The following is an 18,697-nucleotide window of genomic DNA, read 5'->3' on the forward strand; positions in this document are numbered from 1 at the left end:
TTGGATTCCAGGGTCTGTTCCACCATTGCTGCTCCAGCCTGCTTGCAGTCCCAAAAGTGGCCACTGTTCCCCAGTGGCTCTGCTGAGACTGAAGAGCTGTTGGTCCTCCAACTGGCTGGCAGCTTTGTGCATGGGGTGGGACATCACCCATTAAAAGGGGTGAGAATCCAGATGGCTGGCAGTAACTTGCTGATGCATGTAAAATCCTGTCAGGCGTCACAGAGCCAGCCGAGGCCATGCTACCCGCCTTTCTGACCAGACGACAGTAGCACCGTTACCATATAAAATCCCGGCCTCTGTTTTTCCTCTCTCTACTGATGCTGCCTGGTCTGATGAGCATATTCAGCAATTTCTGTCCTTATATTGCCAGTTCAGAATGTTTTCCAAGATTTTTTTAATCTCTAAGTTGAAGCTTTCTTGTCCATTAACCAAAATGGCACCGGAGCGAGGTGACTTCTTGCAAGCTGTGCCCAGTATACCTTCTAATTCTATCTTTTACTATTGTTCTATGCTTCTAAACCTTTATTCTATAGCTCCTGCTTTGTCCAAGACTGCAAGAAACTACAAAGGGTCGTGAATGAAGCTCAGTCCATCACTCAAACCAACCTCCCACCCATTGACACCGTCTACACTTCCTGCTGCCTCGCAAAATAACCAGCAAGGACCCCCACACACCCCGGACATTCTCTCTTCCACTTTCTTCAGTTGGGAAAAAGATATAAAAGTCTGAGGTCACGTACCAACCGACTCAAAAACAGCTTCTTCCTGCTGCCATCAGACTTTTGAATGGACCTCTCTCACATTAAGCTGATCTTTCTCTACACCCGAGCTATAAACTGTAACACAACATTCTGCACTCTCTCCTTTCCTTCTCTATGAACAGTATGCTTTGTCTGTATAGCCCGCAAGAAACAATACTTTTCACTGTATGCCAATACATGTGATAATAATAAATCAAATCAAATCCAGGTTGATTGGCCATGCTAAATTGACCCTAGTGTCAGGGGATTAGCAAGGTAAATATGTGGGGTTACAGGAATAGGGCCTGGGTGGGATTGTGGTCGGTGCAGACTCGATGGGCCGAATGGCCTCCTTCTGCACTGTAGGGATTCTATAAAAAATTAATAAATCAAATTATTAGCTCAATACAAATGAGAGGGTGAAGCAGGAGGAAAGCAGAATATCTAAGAACGATTGAAGTACAACAAAGATAAAGGCAAAATGCTGTGGATGCTGGAATCTGAAACAAAAACAGAAAATGCTGGAAAATCTCGCCTCTGCCAAAGGGTCATCCAGATTCGAAACGCTGGCTCTATTCTCACTCCACAGATGCTGTCAGACCTGCTGAGATTTTCCAGCATTTGCTGTTTTTCTTTAAAGTAAGGCTCTTTGGAGGGTAGCTGGGTCACCGTAGTTAGCACAGTGGCAGCCACTTCATTGGGTATCGCCAGTAGAAATGCGGCTCTGAATCCCACCACCCGCCAAAGTGGAACCGTTCCCTTTTTCTGTTCTGACAGCAAAACCCCAGCCGTGTCCGAAAGGTCCCAGCAATTAGCTCTGTGTAGCTCATAAAAGGTGATGCCTGACCTGTTGAGTATTTCCAACATCTCCCAAGGACATCTCAAAACTTTGTATCTGGCCAGTGGATGAGAGTTTGCTGGTACAAGTGAAGAATGCACCAACTCACCATCCCCAGAGCCTCCTCCATGTCCAGGATCTGTGTGCGACCCATGTCCAATTCGCAAAGACGACCAAGTGCAAATGCAGCGCTCGTTCCACAGCCTACAGGGGGAGATGAGAGAGTTACGTCCAGTGGAAATAATACCTTTGGTGGAATATTGGTCTGTTTTCTCTTTCACTTGGGCTGATCAAGATGAACATAGAACATAGAACAGTACAGCACAGAACAGGCCCTTCAGCCCACGATGTTGTGCCGAGCTTTATCTGAAACCAAGATCAAGCTATCCCACTCCCTATCATCCTGGTGTGCTCCATGTGCCTATCCAATAACCTCTTAAATGTTCCTAAAGTGTCTGACTCCACTATCAATGCAGGCAGTCCATTCCACACCCCAACCACTCTCTGCGTAAAGAACCTACCTCTGATATCCTTCCTATATCTCCCACCACGAACCCTATAGTTATGCCCCCTTGTAATAGCTCCATCCACCCGAGGAAATAGTCTTTGAACGTTAACTCTATCTATCCCCTTCATCATTTTATAAACCTCTATTAAGTCTCCCCTCAGCCTCCTCCGCTCCAGAGAGAACAGCCCAAGTTCCCTCAACCTTTCCTCATAAGACCTACCCTCCAAACCAGGCAGCATCCTGGTAAATCTCCTCTGCACTCTTTCCAGCACTTCCACATCCTTCTTATAGTGAGGTGACCAGAACTGCACACAATATTCCAAATGTGGGTGTTGAAATTGGAACAGTTGACCAATTGCAGCTACTCAACGGAAGCATTAGGGTCAAACAGGTGGAACTACACAAAGACACTCAATTTCCAACCAAACCTTTCTCCTTTCTTTCTCCAAAGATGTCGGCCGATGTAAACTTCCTTCCTCCATGTGTTGAAATGTGGGCTGTTCCCATTATTTCCTACTTTGTCTTGTTCTTTAGTTCTCAGCACCGTGTGGCACGGTGGTTAGCACTGCTGCCTCACAACGCCAGGGACCCGGGTTCGATTCCTGGCTTGGGTCACTGTCTGTGCGGAGTCTGCACATTCTCCCAGTATCTGTGTGGGTTTCCTCCAGGTGCTCCAGTTTCCTCCCACAGTCCGAAAGACGTGCTGGTTAGGTGCATTGGCCGTGCTAAATTCTCTCTCAGTGTAGCCGAACAGGCACCGGAGTGTGACGACTAGGGGATTTTCACAGTAATTTGATTGCAGTGTGAATGTAAGCTTACTTGTGACACGAATAAATAAACTTTGAACTTATCTTATCATCCACCATTTTTCTTCGCATGCTTTGACAACTCAATCAACCTTATCTAATGAGTTCTTTCTTGAATTACTCGGAATCCTCCCCTGTCAATACCCTTGCAGTTTTGGGGATTAGTCCTTTACCTTTTTGTTAAATACTAATTCCGGTTCAGGGTATATGGGCTAAAAGGCGGGGATAAGGGAGACAGCTTTAAAAAGGCTGACATGCTCTAACAAGTAGAGTGTATTTTTTCAAACAAGACAATAAATGAATAATTAATTACTGGGTCACTTTGAACTCTGAATGCATTGCACAGAAACCAGTTCCAACGCCAGTTACCAACAGATACCTTTGCAAGATTTACACCCACCCTGCAAGCATTTTTGTTGAGGGACTGACAAAGGAATGCAAGTTCAAGTTTATTTATTGTTGTCACAAGTAGGCTTACATGAACACTGCAATGAAGTTAGTGTGAAAATCCCCTAGTCGCCACACTCCGGTGCCTGTTCGGGCACACTGAGGGAGAACTTAGCACGGCCAATGCACCTAATCAGCACGTCTATCAGACCGTGGGAGGAAACCGGAGCACCCGGAGGAAACCCACGCAGATACGGGGAGAACGTGCAGACTCCGCACAGACAGCGACCCAAGCCGGGAATCGAACACTGGTCCCTGGCCGCCCATACCAACAAGTTTGAACACACTTTTCACTGCACTATTTGTTCATTGCTCTGAAGGTTTACAATTCATTGTGTCTGTAGTGTAAGAAACAGCTTTCTTAAAAGTGCCCAGTACATATCTACATTTGTACAGTTACAGCTAACTGATGAGGAAAATGATTAGTTCAGAGTAATTTATTGCTCTGTAACTTCGTTTAATATCAATAAATACAAATAATGCTCTCACTTCTCTTCTTCAATATTCTCCAATGGTTTGGCCGGGTTGGAAAAGGGCCAATGATTACAAATCCCCTGTTCATATATTTAGTCTCAGTTAAAGGAAAATGTGATTGCGGCAGGGGAGTGTACACAGGAAGAATACATCTGATGTATCCACTCACAAAGCTTTTGATTTTAGAACATAGAACAGTTCAGCACAGGAACAGGCCCTTCAGTCCTCGATGTTGTGCCGAACATGACGCCAAATTTACCTATTCCCTTCTGCCTGCCCTTGGCCCACTTTACAATGCTTTATATCTCAGAGTGCCAAGCAGATATGCGCAGCACGGTGGCACAGTGTTAGCACTGCTGCCTCACAGCGCCAGGGACCCAAATTCCATTCTGGCCTTGGATCACAGTCTGTGCAGAGTTTGCACCTTCTCCCCGTGTCTGTGTGGGTTTCCTCCAGGTGCTTTGTTTCCCTTATACAGTCCAAAGATGTGCAGGTTAGGTGGATTGGCTGTGCTAAATTGGTCCTTGGTGTCCAAAGATGTGTAGGCTAGGGGGAATTAGCCCTGGTAAGCACGTGCAGTTGTTGGGATAGGGCGGGGGGGAAAGGTCCTGGGTAAGATATTCTGTCAGATAGTCGGTGCAGACTCGATGGGCCAAATGGCCTCCTTCTGAACTATAGGGATTCTATGATCCAAACAGACATGATTAGATGATAGAGAACACGGTTGCCATCGAGCCAGCAGAGCTCATTGCAAGTCTCGCTCAATGCAAGCTGGCAAGAGTTGGAAATACAACGACAATTTGTATTATTAAAGTGTTTTTAATGTAATAAAACATCCCCATGTGCTTCACAGGAGTGTTATGAAGCACAGTTTAACACTGAGCCAGATAAGGAGATGTTAAGGCAGATGATGAAAAGCTTGGTCAATGAGGTAGTTTTTAAGATGCATTTTAATGGAGGCCAGAGTGCTGGAAAGACAGAGAGAGGCTTCTGAAGGTAATGCCAGAGCTCAGAGATCGGGTAGCTGAAGCCACGACCAGCGATGATGGAGCGATTGAAATCAGGCATGTCGAGGAGATCAAAAGTGCAGGAGCACAGATATCCCAGAGGGTTGTGGGGCTGCAGGAAGTTTCCAAGAAAGGCAGGGGTGAAGACAGAGAGCAATTTGAAATCAAAGAGGGGAATTTTAAACTCCAGGAGTTGCCGAACCGGGAGACTATGTCAGTCAACAAACATACGGTGAATGGTTGGTTGTTCGCACTCTCACCTTTGGATCTGAATGTCTCTGGGTTCATAGCCCTCACCTCAGGGGTTGGGCTTGTCACTGGTATGTAATACTGCATTATCAGATGTGTCATCGTATAGGTGACACATTTAATCAGCACTTGATGGGGACATTCGGGTTCTTTATTATACTGATGAATGAAATTCAGCAGGTTTCTGTCATCCTGGTGAACATACCTCACCAAAGAACAGGTTAACTGCCTATCAATGTCATTGCTTCATCAGCAACTACTGTTCTCCAAATGCAATTCATTTTGTGAAACCACTCAAGATGTTTACATTTATAAGTTAAATAAAAGTAAGCAGTTCTTTAACTCCGAGATAACAGAATTGCGGTACAGGACATCTAGTTAGACTCTTAGCCCTAATAAAAATGAAGTTTCTTCCATGCATACCCTGCTCTCTGCATTTTTAAAAATGTATTGATGGGATGTGGGCTTTGTTGGCTCAGCATCCTGGATTGCCCTAAAGAAGGTTGTGATGAGCTGCCTTCTTAAAACACTGCAACCCTGATGTGTAGGCACACCCACAGTGCTGTTATGGAGGGAGTTCCAGGATTTTGATCCAGTGACAGTGAAGGAACAGCAATATACTTCCAAGTCAGGATGACAAGCGACTTGGAGGGAAACTTCAAGGAGGTGGTATTCGCAGGTATCTGCTGCGCTTTTACTTAAAGATGGTCGGAGTTGTGGAATTGGAAAGTGCTGTCTAAGGAACCTTGGTGAGTTCCTGCAGTGCATCTTGTCAATGGTACACACAGCTGCCACTGTTCATTGGTGGTGAAAGGATTGAATGTTTGTGGATGGGGTAGCAATCAAGCAGGCTGTTTTGTTCTGGATGTGTCAAGCTTCTCAAGCGTTGCTGGAGCTGCACCCATCCAGGCAAGTGGGGAGGAACCACTCACCTGATTTGAGTCTTGTAGATGGTGGACAGACTTTGGGGAGTCAGGAGGTGAGTTAATTGCTGCAGGATTCCTAGCCTTTGACCTGCTCTTGTAGCCAGTGTATTCATATATCTAGTCCAATTCCGTTCCTGGTAAATGATGTTGATAGTGGGGGATTCTGCAATGATAATGCTGTTGAATATCAAGGGGTGATAGTTAGATCCTCTCTTGTTGGAATGGTCATTGCCTGGCACTTATGTGGCATGAATGTTACTTGTCACTGGTCAGTCCAGGTCTTGTTGCATTTGGACATGGACTGCTTCAGTATCTGAGGAATAAAGATCGGTGCTGAATATTGTGCAACCTTCTGAGCTTATGATGAAAGGAAGGTCATTGATGAGGCCGCTGAAGATCGTTGGGCCGAGGACACTACCCTGAGGCACTCTTGAAAGGATGTCCTGGAACTGAGATGACTGACCTCCAACCAACAACCATCTTTCTAGATGTTAGGTATGACTCCAATCATAGTTGTTTTCCCACTCACTCCAGTTTTGCTTGGGATCCTTGATCCCATATTCAGTCAAATGCTGCCTTGATGTCAAGGGCTGTCACTCTCACCTCACCTCTGGAGTTCAGCTCTTTTGTCCATGTTTGAATCAAGGCTGTAATGAGGTCAGGAGCTGAGTGACCCTGGCAGAAACCAAACTGAACATCAATGAGCAGGTTATTCATAGAATCCCTACAGTGCAGAAGGAGGCCATTCGGCCCACCAAGTCTGCATCGACCACAATCCCACCCAGGCCCTATCCCCATAGCCCCATGCATTTACCCTAGCTAGTCCCCCTGATACTAAGGGGCAATTTAGCATGGCCAATCCGCCTAACCCGCACATCTTCGGACTGTGGGAGAAAACCGAAGCACCCGGAGGAAAGCCATGCAGACATGGGGAAAATGTGCAAACTCCACACAGACAGTAGCCAAGCTGGGAATTGAACCCGGGTCCCTGGCACTGTGAGGGAGCAATGCTAACCACTGTGCCACTGAGTAAGTGCTGCTTGATGATGCTTTCAATTACTCCTTCCATCACATCATCAAGCGTAGACTGATGGGGCGGTAATTGGCCGGGTTGGATTTGTCCTTTTTCTTGTGTACGGGACACACCTGGGCAATTTTCCACATTATCAGGTAGATGCCAGTGTTGTAGCCGTACAGGAAAAGCTTGGCTAGGGGCGCAGCAAGTTCTGGAGCACTTCAGTACTATTGCCAGAATATTGTCAGGGCCCGTTACTTTTGCAGTATCCTGTGCCTCACATAACTGAAACTCAGTGTCCTGGGTTGTCCACTTGGCTTTCTCTCTCCAAGTTCAAAAATCTCTTCAGCTCATTTGTGAATGAAGGAGATCAGTTTAATGCTAGCGTTGTGGGTACAGATCTGGGGAAAAAGACCCTTTGCAATCGCCTCACTAATCCCAACGATTAGAAACTGCTTTCAACGGCAGTCTGACTCTCCGATCTCTTTGCGTACAGTCTTCACTCAATAACCTTACCTTTGCCTTAGTTAGTGTATCTCTGGTAAAACGGTTAAACAGGAGGTGAAGATGTAAACTTTCAGCAAATAATTCCAAGGTCTGGGACCTGTCTAAATTGGAATGTTCCTGTAGGAAGATTCTATGATCCTATATTCCATGAAAGTCTCCATACCTCATCAATCTTTCAATTTGACATTTATTCTCCAGCTATTAATGGTTGTGTTATCATTAAGGAATTTCCTTCAATATTAGCACTGCTGCCTCACAGCGCCAGGACCTGGGTTCAATTCCGGCCTTGGATTATTGTCTGTGTGGAATCTGCACATTCTCCCGGTGTCTGCGTGGGTTTCCTCTGAGTTCTCCGGTTTCCTCCCACACTTCAAAGATGTACAGGTTAGGTGGATTGGCTACGCTAAATTGCCCCTTAGTGTCCTAGGATTTGCAGGTTAGATGGACTAGCTATGGGGAATGTTACAGGGATAGGACAGGACTTGGGCCTCTGTAAGATACTCTGCCAGAAAGTCAGTGCAAACTCAATTGGTCTCTTCTGCACTGCAGGGATCCTTTGATTAAGATTCCTCATTGAGATTTTAGGAAGGTAGGAACAAGAGTTAACCATTCGGTTACCACAAGCATTTTCTGCCACTCACTTAGGCTTAGACTCCGCAGAGATAGTCACCAAATGCTGATCTGTATCTCAACCCCATTTCATAAGTTCATAAGATAGCGGAGCAGATAGCGGAGCAGACCCGGCTTGGGTCACTGTCTGTGTGGAGTTTGCACATTCTCCTCGTGTCTGCGTGGGTTTCCTCCAGGTGCTCCAGTTTCCTCACACAGTCCAAAGATGTGCAGGTTAGCTTGATTGGCCATGCTAAAATTGCCCCTTAGTGTCCTGAGATACGTAGGTTAGAGGGATTTGTGGGTAAATATGTAGAGATATGGGGGTAGGGCCTGGGTGGGATTGTGGTCGGTGCAGACTTGATGGGCCAACTGGCCTCTTTCTGAACTGTAGGGTTTCTATGATTCTATGAATTAGGCCATTCGGCCCATCGAGTCTGCTCTGCCATTTCAATCATGGCTGATATACTGCTCATCCCCATTTTCCTGCCTTCTCCCCATAACCCTTCAACCCATTACCAATTAAGATATCTGTCCCAGCATTCACTGCACTTTGGGTTAGCGAATTCAACAGATTCACAACCCTTTGAGAGAAGTAGTTTCTCCTCAACTCTGTTTTAATTTTGCTACCCCCAATCCTAAAACTATGACCTCCCGTCCTAGAATATCCACAAGAGGAAGCATCCACTCCACGTCTATTTTATCCATACCTTTTATCATCTGGTATAGCTCAATTTGATCTCCCCTCATTCTTCTAAATTCCGGAGAGTAGAGGCCTAAACAGTTCAATCTCTCTTCATACGACAAACACCTCATCTCTGGAATCAATCTAGTGAATCTCCTCTGAACTGCCTCCAATGCCACTACATCTTTCCTCAAATACGGGGACCAATACTGTGCACAATACTCCAGGGGCGGCCTCACCAATGCCTTGTATAGTTGCAACAATATTTCCTCACCTTTATCTGACTTAGTTCCATGTCCCTTAAACTGTTCCCCAACACAAATCTATCAATTTTCCTGCGTTATATGCTGACCGTTACCAGAAAAAGTAAAAGAACCTCTGCTCCTATGGGGCTAGGAATGTTGCTCCATATAAGAAGTCTCACAACACCAGGTTAAAGTCCAACAGCTTTATTTGGCAGCACAAGCTTTCGGAGTCTCGCTCCTTAATCAGGTGAGTGAGGAGTTGTGTTCACAAACAGGGCATATATAGACACAAACTCAATTTACAAGTGATGGTTGGAATGCGAGTCTTTACAGGTAATCAAGTCTTAAAGGTACAGACAATGTGAGTGGAGGGAGGGCCAAGCACAGGTTAAAGAGGTGTGTATTGTCTCCAGCCAGGACAGTTAGTGAGATTTTACAAGCCCAGGCAAGTTGTGGGGGTTACAGATAGTGTGACATGAACCCAAGATCCCGGTTGAGGCCATCCTTACGTGCGCGGAACTTGCAGAGGTTGCTGTGGCAGGGTTGTGTGGTGTCGTGGTCACTGTTCTCCTGAAGGCTGGGTAGCTGGGTAGACTTGCCGGATCGTCGACACGGATGCCATCATCTCACGTGAGAACACCATCCACCAGGTACACGGTACATACTCTTGCGACTCGGCCAACGTTGTCTACCTGATACGCTGCAGGAAAGGATGTCCCGAGGCATGGTACATTGGGGAGACCATGCAGACACTACGACAATGGATGAATGAACACCGCTCGACAATCACCAGGCAGGAGTGTTTCCTTCCAGTCGGGGAACACTTCAGCAGTCACAGGCATTCAGCCTCTGATCTTTGGGTAAGCGTTCTCCAAGGTGGCCTTCACGACACACGACAATGCAGAATCGCTGAGCAGAAACTGATAGCCAAGTTCCGCGCATGTGAGGATGGCCTCAACTGGGATCTTGGGTTCATGTCACACTATCTGTAACCCCCACAACTTGCCTGGGCTTACAAAGTCTCACTAACTGCTCTGGCTGGAGACAATACACACCTCTTTAACCTGTACTTGGCCCTCTCTCCTCTCACATTGTCTGTACTTTTAAGACTTGATTACCTGTAATGACTCGCATTCCAACCATTATCTTGTAAATTGAGTTTGTGTCTATATATGCCCTGTTTGCGAATACAACTCCTCACTCACCTGAAGAAGGAGCGAGACTCCGAAAGCTTGTGCTACCAAATAAACTGTCGGACTTTAACCTGGTGTTGTGAGACTCCTTACTGTGCTTACCCAATCCAATGCCAGCATCCCCACATCCATATAAGACCACAGGAAACGGTGCTTGTGGAAGCTGGAGATGATTAAGTCGCCTATTTTTCTCTCCATGTGTTCCCTCTCGGTTAAAGACACACCAGAGGGTGAATTTGTAATTGTCAATGTACCCCTGCGTTGTTCCACAAGGCACAAACTACACCTTCTATTAGCAATAGCTATGTCTGTGGCGTTGCTTTAGAAGTGTAAAAAGCCATGCCATGCTACTGCAAAGCCATGTGACCCAGATTGGTGTCATTCAATCATACATCGGGCTGGGTCAGGAAGATAATTGAGGGATTTTCTTCTACGGATTGGACCATATTTCAATTAAGCTTGCAGGCAAACAATGCCAGCCTATTATTAGTCCCACAGGCAAAACATGATGTAGACAATAGAAATGCCAAGATTGTTGCTGGATTTATGTAGATGTCTTGGCAACTGGATCTCAACCTGCTGTTTTATCTTGAGCCTACATCCACTATGGCCTACTCCCAAGTACATCCTGACCCCAGGTAGCTACTTATATTTCCGCTGTTAACCACCTTTTTTGAGCATTAGTTTAAACATAAGAAAAAACAGGAAAGATTGGAAAGACTCAGCAGGTCTGCCAGTGTCTGGGGAGGGAGGAGAGTTAATGTTTCGAGCTCAGAAGAGTAATACAGAGACACCGAAGGGTCAGGACATAGAAACATAAGCGTTCACCAACAAATACAACCAGAACAGTGGAAAACGTTAAAAAGCATTAAACGTTCCCATCGGAATGCATGCAGCTTTTGTAACAATTGGAACAATTGATGCACAAAATGAAGTAAATGGTATGATATGGTGGCCCTTACAGAGATATGGCTGCAAGGTGACCAAGGCGGGAAAATGAATACGTAATTGTACACAAACAGAGAAATGCTGGAAAATCTCAGCAGGTCTGACAGCATCTGTGGAGTGAGAATAGAGCCAACGTTTCGAGTCTGGATGACCCTTCGTCAGAGCTGACAAAGGGTCATCTAGACTTGAAACATTGGCATTAAGGAACTTCCATGATTGGGGAACCCCAACTTCCCAACAGGCTTCCCATTGAGACCATCAACATCTCCTCCTCCCCTCCCACCATGGCCTTGTTCAGTCCACCACCAGTAGGCCCTGGAACTAGCAACCTCATCCAATTTCCCCACTGATCACAGCTCTCCTCTGATTGCCCCGTCTCCAATTGTACCCACCCTTCTTGTTGCTGCAGTGCCCACCCACAATATCCCCATTCAACTCCCGTTGCTACCCACTCTACAGTTTCCTCTATGTTCAATCCCCCTTCGAATAGGTCCCCAGCAACCCAACTCAACCTCTGTTTAACATTGCATTCTCAGCATGGACTCAAACACTGTGGCTGTCAGTGACTGGCTCCCCACCCAGCTGAAGGCCTGGTTGTCAATAAGCTGGACCTCCGAGTGGGGTCCAATCACTGATGTCATTAACCCACTGTGGAATTAAAGCATTCCCACGTGAGAGGAATTTTAAATAATGTGCTCGGCCCCATTTTCTGTCTAATCTGCTCGCTGCGTGTCAGCCGAGGGAAAACTCCACCCTACACATGGACATTAGCAGCAAAGAATCCACTGTGGATGAAGAGAAGCATTTTCTGTTCTAATGTGTATAAACATCACTCTGGGTTAAATATTGCTGAAAAGAGATACATTCTGCTGAAGCTTTTCATCTTGTATTCATCAGGACAAAGGCATGAATATCAAATTTCAAACAATGACAACAATTTATAATACATGACAAAGGCGCAGATTAATTGGCAATTCAACTCTCTTTGGCTGAGGTGTTGCCAAGGAGAAAGCAATGTGGAACTATAGACATCCTAAGCTCCCAGGTAATTCAAAAAAGTCACCAGGCTTGAACCATATTCCTTTTGTTTGCAGAAAGGGGGGGGTCACTGTGTATGAATACACTTCTGTAAAGTGTAAATGAGCCACATTATGAGCAGAACTGATCATCTAAAATTGGTCATTAGTGTAGCTATGAGCGCACTCAGGATTGTACTGCAAATAACGCCCAATCACAGAAGCGCACCTAACAGGACGGCTTTGGGTTTTGCAAGCATGGGCTGGTTGAGTACCGTCTGTACTCTGCCTAATATGAACAACCGAAGAAACATACCACTTGATTGGATAAGCTAATCGCTGGGACGCACAGTCTATGTACCTGACATTGCACTGGCACTAAAATTCATACACCACGTTGCCCGACTGTGTGGTAAACAGAGCATTGTCTTAGACTGACAGCAAGTGCCCAGAGGAGAGAACAAGGAATGTGAGATTGATTTAGCAACTTCATCTCAATTTCCTTTCTCCTGGTAGATTTTTTTTTAAAACCATCTTTCAGTCCACCTTCATCAAATTCAATAGTCTAGCGAAAGCAACCAAAAATAAATAGGTTGGGCTAGAGGTGATCTGTTGACAACAAAACAATGCCACAATTGATATTTATATTCTAAATTAGCACAGCAGAAATGACTGTTCATTACTTTCTACCAACTCAAGCGGTGATGGTTAACCTAAAAGCTGCACAAAGTCATTGTTATTGTTCCCTTTAGTAATTCTGTTGGCCAACATCCTAAGCCACCTTTTAATGAAGTGCTCATTCTGTCACCTTCCAAAGCCAATTAAGCTCATGGGAGTTCACGAGGTATACCCAGTGAGCCAAACTGAACAGGTATTTTATTGGGGGTTGGCCTGGATACAGGTGAAAGGTGTGATGGTGATAGGGAGGGAGGGTTTGTTTCACATGCGGTCTGAGCTATTTACAGAAAGACCTGGCTTAATATAGCGCCCATCATAACCACAGGACATCCCAATATGCTTAAAAAGCCAATGAAATACTTTTGAAGCATTGTCTCTGTTGTAATGTAGGAAACATAGAATCCCTACTTTTCACAAAAGGCCATTTGACCCATCGAGTCTGCACCAGCTTTCTGAGAGAATCTTACCTCGGCCCTCTCCCCCACCACATCCCCACAACCCTGCATATTTATTATGGCTAATCCATCTAACTTACACATCCTGAGACACTAAGGGGCAATTTAGCATGGTCAATCCACCAATCTTACACATCTCTGGATTGTCGAAGAAAATCAGAACACCCGGAGAACACCGGACATGGGGAGAACATGCAGACTCCACACAGACAATTACCCAAGGCTGGAATCAAACCCGGGCCCCTGGAGCTGTGAGGCAGCAATGCTAACCACTGTGCCACCATGGTGGCCACTATTGACATGTCAGTCAATTTGTACAGTAAGAAGTCTCACAACACCAGGTTAAAGTCCAACAGGTTTATTTGGTAGCAAATACCATAAGCTTTCGGAGCACAGCTCCTTCGTCAGATGGAGTGGATATCTGTTCTCCAACAGTGCACAGACACAGAAATCAAGTTACAGAATACTAATTAGAATGCAAATCTCTACAGCCAGCCAGGTCTTAAAGGTACAGATAATGTGGGTGGAGGGAGCATTCAACACAGGTTAAAGAGATGTGTATTGTCTCCAGACAGAACAGCGAGTGAGATTCTGCAAGTCCAGGGGGCAAGCTGTGGGGGTTACTGATAATGTGACATAAATCCAACATTCCGGTTTAGGCCGTCCTCGTGTGTGCGGAACTTGGCTATCAGTTTCTGCTCAGCGACTCTGCGCTGTCGTGTGTCGTGAAGGCCACCTTGGAGAACGCTTACCTGAAGATCCAAGGCTGAATGTACAATTTGTACACAGCAAGCTCCCACAAACAGCAACATGGTAATGTTCCAAGACTACAAACTGGTGATGTAATCGAGCAACAGGTTTTGGCCTGGATTCCAGAGAGGACGCCCCTGTTCTTCTTCAGAAATAGTGGGATCTTTTACATCCATCTTAGAGGGCACTTAGGGCCACGATTTAATGTCTCATCCAAAAGACTGCTCCAGCAACAGTGCAGCACTGCCCCCAGTACCGCAGAGGGCTCAGCCTCGATGCTGTGCTCAACTCTCTAGAGTTGGACTTGAAGCTACAATCTTCAATCTCAGAGGCAAGAGTTCTACCATCTGAACCACAGCTGGCAAACGCCAAGCCTTAGAAAAATCACCCAAAGATGCAACTCGCTCTTCTATCCATTCCATTTGAACCTCTCCTTCCAGCCCCCAGTTGTCTTCTCTTCACACACCTGAACTGAGATGCAAGCATTATAAGGGCCTGAGTCAAGGTACCCCGCAACAGATGTTGAGAAGCAGCTTGGCTGACTAATTTTCTGATACTCGTGCCCATGTGTAGTTGGGGTAAGGGGTTGACACAGTAGCAGAGTGGTTAGCACTGCTGCCTCACAGTGCCAGGGACCCGGGTTCGATTCCCAGCTTGGGCTACTGTCTGTCGGAGTCTGCACATCCTCCCCGTGTCTATGTGGGTTTCCTCCGGGTGCTCCAGTTTCCTCCCACTGTCTGAAAGACGTGCTGGTTAGGCCATGCTAAATTCTCCCTCAGTGTACCCGAACAGGCACCAGAGTATGGCGACTCGGGGATTTTCACAGTAACTTCATTGTAGTGTTAATGTAAGCCTACTTGTGATAATATTAAATAAACTTAAACTTCACATCATATTCATAATCAGGAATGTTCTATATTAAGAGCTGAGGGAGCGAGTACACAGTCCACCTTTACACATAATTATCAGCTCATTAACAGGCCATTAAGGATCAATAGTGCCAGTGTTTATGCTCCACACAAACTCACAGATGACTTGCGCTTTCCTGAACCACAGGTTTTCCCCTGGAACACGCAATTAAGGACATTCCATGGATCTAAAAAGTAACACTGTTCACGGAGTGAATACCTGTGTGTTCATGGCACGTGACGAGGGATAGAATGTGGGAGCGAGGAACGCTGCTTACCTGCTTCATCCATGCCCAGTGATGCGATCAGCTTACAGAGTGTGTGCCTGGAGTTAGACTGTTCCAGGAGCTTTCTGCAGCCGGACTCACAGATAGCCACCCTCGCCAATACCAGGGCAGCATTGCTGGCCGTCCACTCATTGATACTGTCCAGCAGAGCAGTCACGTTGACCATGATCTCCTCAATGTGAGGGTCATTCAGTAACCATTGGCGCCCTTCACTAGTCTCGGCCTCAAGCATAGAAAGAAAACACACACAAAGCATTTTAAACACTCGCTTCTCTTTTGAGATTACTGACATTACACAGGTGATGCAGAAACAGGCCATTCGGCCCAACCATTCTACACAGGTTGATGTCGGAGGGCTTAGGCTAATAGAAAATACAAGTTATGGTTTGAGAACATTAACACAATACTGACTTAAGAGTGAATGATCTTAGAACAAAGAACAAGAACAAAGAACAATACAGCACAGGAACAGGCCCTTCGGCCCTCCAAGCCTGCGCCGCTCCCTGGTCCAAACTAGACCATTCTTTTGTATCCCTCCATTCCCACTCCGTTCATGTGGCTAACTAGATAAGTCTTAAACGTTCTCAGTGTGTCCGCCTCCACCACCTTGCCCGGCAGCGCATTCCAGGCCCCCACCACTCTCTGTGTAAAATACGTCCTTCTGATATCCGTGTTAAACCTCCCCCCCTCACCTTGAACCTATGACCCCTCGTGAACGTCACCACCGACCTGGGAAAAAGCTTCCCACCGTTCATCCTATCTATGCCTTTCATAAGACTATAGAGAGCGCTGATGAGAGCTGTCATTATAGAAGACAGCTCCAACTGAATAACAAGTATTCCTCATTTAAAGCACATATTTTGAATTTATAAAATGGATGCAGTTTGCTTTTAGAATACATTTTGTAAAACTTCAGCCATAAGCAAGATACAGCAGGGCTTGATGGGATGAGGTTGTAGCCTGCATTCCATGGGACATTGGTTCTACTGAGTGCGGCCACTTTATCAGCTGTCATAGGGAATAAAATGGCTACCAATGCCAGTTTAACTAACAGAACTATACAGCTCAAAACTGATAACACAGGTGCAAAGCAGACATAAGGATTTTCTCAGGGTCTGATGGGTGTCATATGAGTTTGAGTCTGTGGGAATCATTCTCCCATTTCACTGTCCAGCGTCCTGCGCTGCTGGGCAACACAGGAAGGTAACATCCGAAATTAAGGACAAATAAGATCCCATGAGCCCAGGATGTAAATTGTTATTGGTTGGAGTTGGTGACAGTGATGATTATTGACCGATTTGTATTAATGTTCATTAAATAACACCTACCGGAAAGGTGGGAAGTATGATTTTGAAAATGTATAATTGCCCCGGCAGAGGCATTGTATTTCAGAGTGATATTGAGCTGTCCACATTCTCTACCTGGAGTGCTGGGCTACTTTATATCATTCTCCCATTCAATCGTTCGGTTAATAAACTCACGTCTTAAAATCAGTACACCAAGTTTCAGGAGTCTCTGTATTTGGTTTAAGTTTAGCAATACATAGCCTCAAAAAGAAACCCTGTCAACTCAAGTGTTAATGTGCCCCATGAGCCTTCTCACATCTTCCCTCATCGAAATTGATCATTGTAATCATCTTGCTCACATACTTGTCTTACCTCCCTTTAAATGCATCCATATTATTGACCTCACCCACTCGCTGTGGTGATGAGATCCACATTCTCACCATGCTGTGGTGCAATGCAAAGAAGTTTCTTCTGAATTCCCGATTACAGTCCTTGGTGACTATTTTATATTGACGGTCTCTATAGTTCTGTTCTTCCCCACAAGAAGAAACATTTTTTCCCCTAACCACTGTAATAAAACATTTCCTAATTTTAAAGATCTCTATTAGATCTTATTATTAGCGGCGGCACAGTGATTAGCACTGCTGCCTCACAGCGCCAGGGACCCGGGTTCAATTCCAGCCTCGGGTCACTGTCTGTGCAGAGTTTGTACATTCTCCCCGTGTCTGCGTGGGTTTCCTCGAGTGCTCCGGTTTCTTCCCACACTCCAAAGGTGTGTGGGTTAAGTTGATTGGCCATGCTAAATTGCCCCTTAGTGTCAGGGGGTTAGTGGGTTAAATAAGTATGGTTATGGGGATAGGGCCTGGGTGGATTGTGATCATAGAACTATAGAATAAATAAACTATCATAGAACTGATCATATAACTATCAGTGCAGGCTTGATGGGCCGAATGGCCTCCTTCTGCACTGTAGGAATTCTATGTCTGTGTTAGATCACCCCTCAACCTCCTTCTTGCAAGGCACACCCAGTTTGTCAATCCTTTCCTGATATGAACACCCACACAGGCTCACCACTACATATATTAATACACAGGGCCCTGTTATTTGCAGACAGAAAGAACATGTACACACATTGTATCTGTTTCAGCCCAAACAAAATAAGTGACAGCCATTTACTGGTTCATTCCCCGGGGTAATAGCTTCACCGATAAGAGTCAAGTTACCAATTTATATTTCAAACAATGCTTGGCAGTTAACTGTCAGTCGCCATCAATGGATACATTCTCCATTGCTGTTAGCAGTAACTACTTGCCAGTCAATCAGCGCTCTCTTCCCATGCAGCATAAATGTTGTTTTCTCTTCATTGGTATTCTTGCAACTGTCCTGACGAGTGCCAAGATAAAAAGCTTTAACAAAATGTATTTTTTCCTGTCGAATGCAAGGCTTACCTTGCGGCAAGAGTGCACCCTCGGCGGGACTGTAAGATCCCACCAGCGTAATACCAATAGTGGTACTGTCACTGGACTAGTAATCCAGAGACCCAGGGTAATGCTCTGGGGACCCAGGTTCGAATCCCGTCACGGCAATTGGTGGAATTTGAATTCAATAAAAAAAATATTTGGAATTAAGAATCTACTGATGACCATGAAACCATTGTCGATTGTCAGAAAAACCCATCTGGTTCACTAATGTCCTTTAGGGAAAGAAATCTGTCGTCTTTACCTGGTCTGGCCTACATGTGACTCCAAAACCAATGTGGTTGACTCGCGAATGCCCTCTGAAATGGAGGGCAGTTACGGATGGGCAACAAATGCTGGCACAGCCAGCGACTCCCACATCCCGTGAATGAATCTTTTAAAAAGCAGCAAGGTGTCAGCGAATGGTTTTTATGAGAAGTAACTGATCATTTTACAGTGAGCAAATTGTAAACGTGGGCAAATAATCCAAGATTATTCGCAAAGATTCTGTGGAAAACGGCAAAGATTTTCTTATGAAATTGATGGTAGTGGTTGACTGGCTCACTGATTACTGGTGTCATGTGGGTTGTGTGCGTGTGTGTGTGTGTGTGCGTGCCAGTGATTGGTCAAACTCATTACGAAATGCATCAACAAACCTTGAGG

General features: G+C 45.5%; 1 protein-coding gene across 1 annotated transcript in view; it reads right to left on the reverse strand.

The window, feature by feature from the left end:
* The window catches only part of LOC144502565 (uncharacterized), a 71,515-nt gene that overhangs the window by 15,777 nt on the left and 37,041 nt on the right, over positions 1-18,697 (reverse strand). Inside the window, exons 3-4 of the mRNA XM_078226667.1 lie at positions 15,283-15,514; positions 1,688-1,782 (exon numbers count right to left, since the gene is read on the reverse strand). Coding sequence (XP_078082793.1) covers positions 1,688-1,782; positions 15,283-15,514 — 327 coding nt within the window. The remainder of the gene's footprint in view (positions 1-1,687; positions 1,783-15,282; positions 15,515-18,697) is intronic.

This window comes from Mustelus asterias, chromosome 13 (assembly GCF_964213995.1).
Source record: "Mustelus asterias chromosome 13, sMusAst1.hap1.1, whole genome shotgun sequence".
Lineage (NCBI taxonomy): Eukaryota > Metazoa > Chordata > Chondrichthyes > Carcharhiniformes > Triakidae > Mustelus > Mustelus asterias.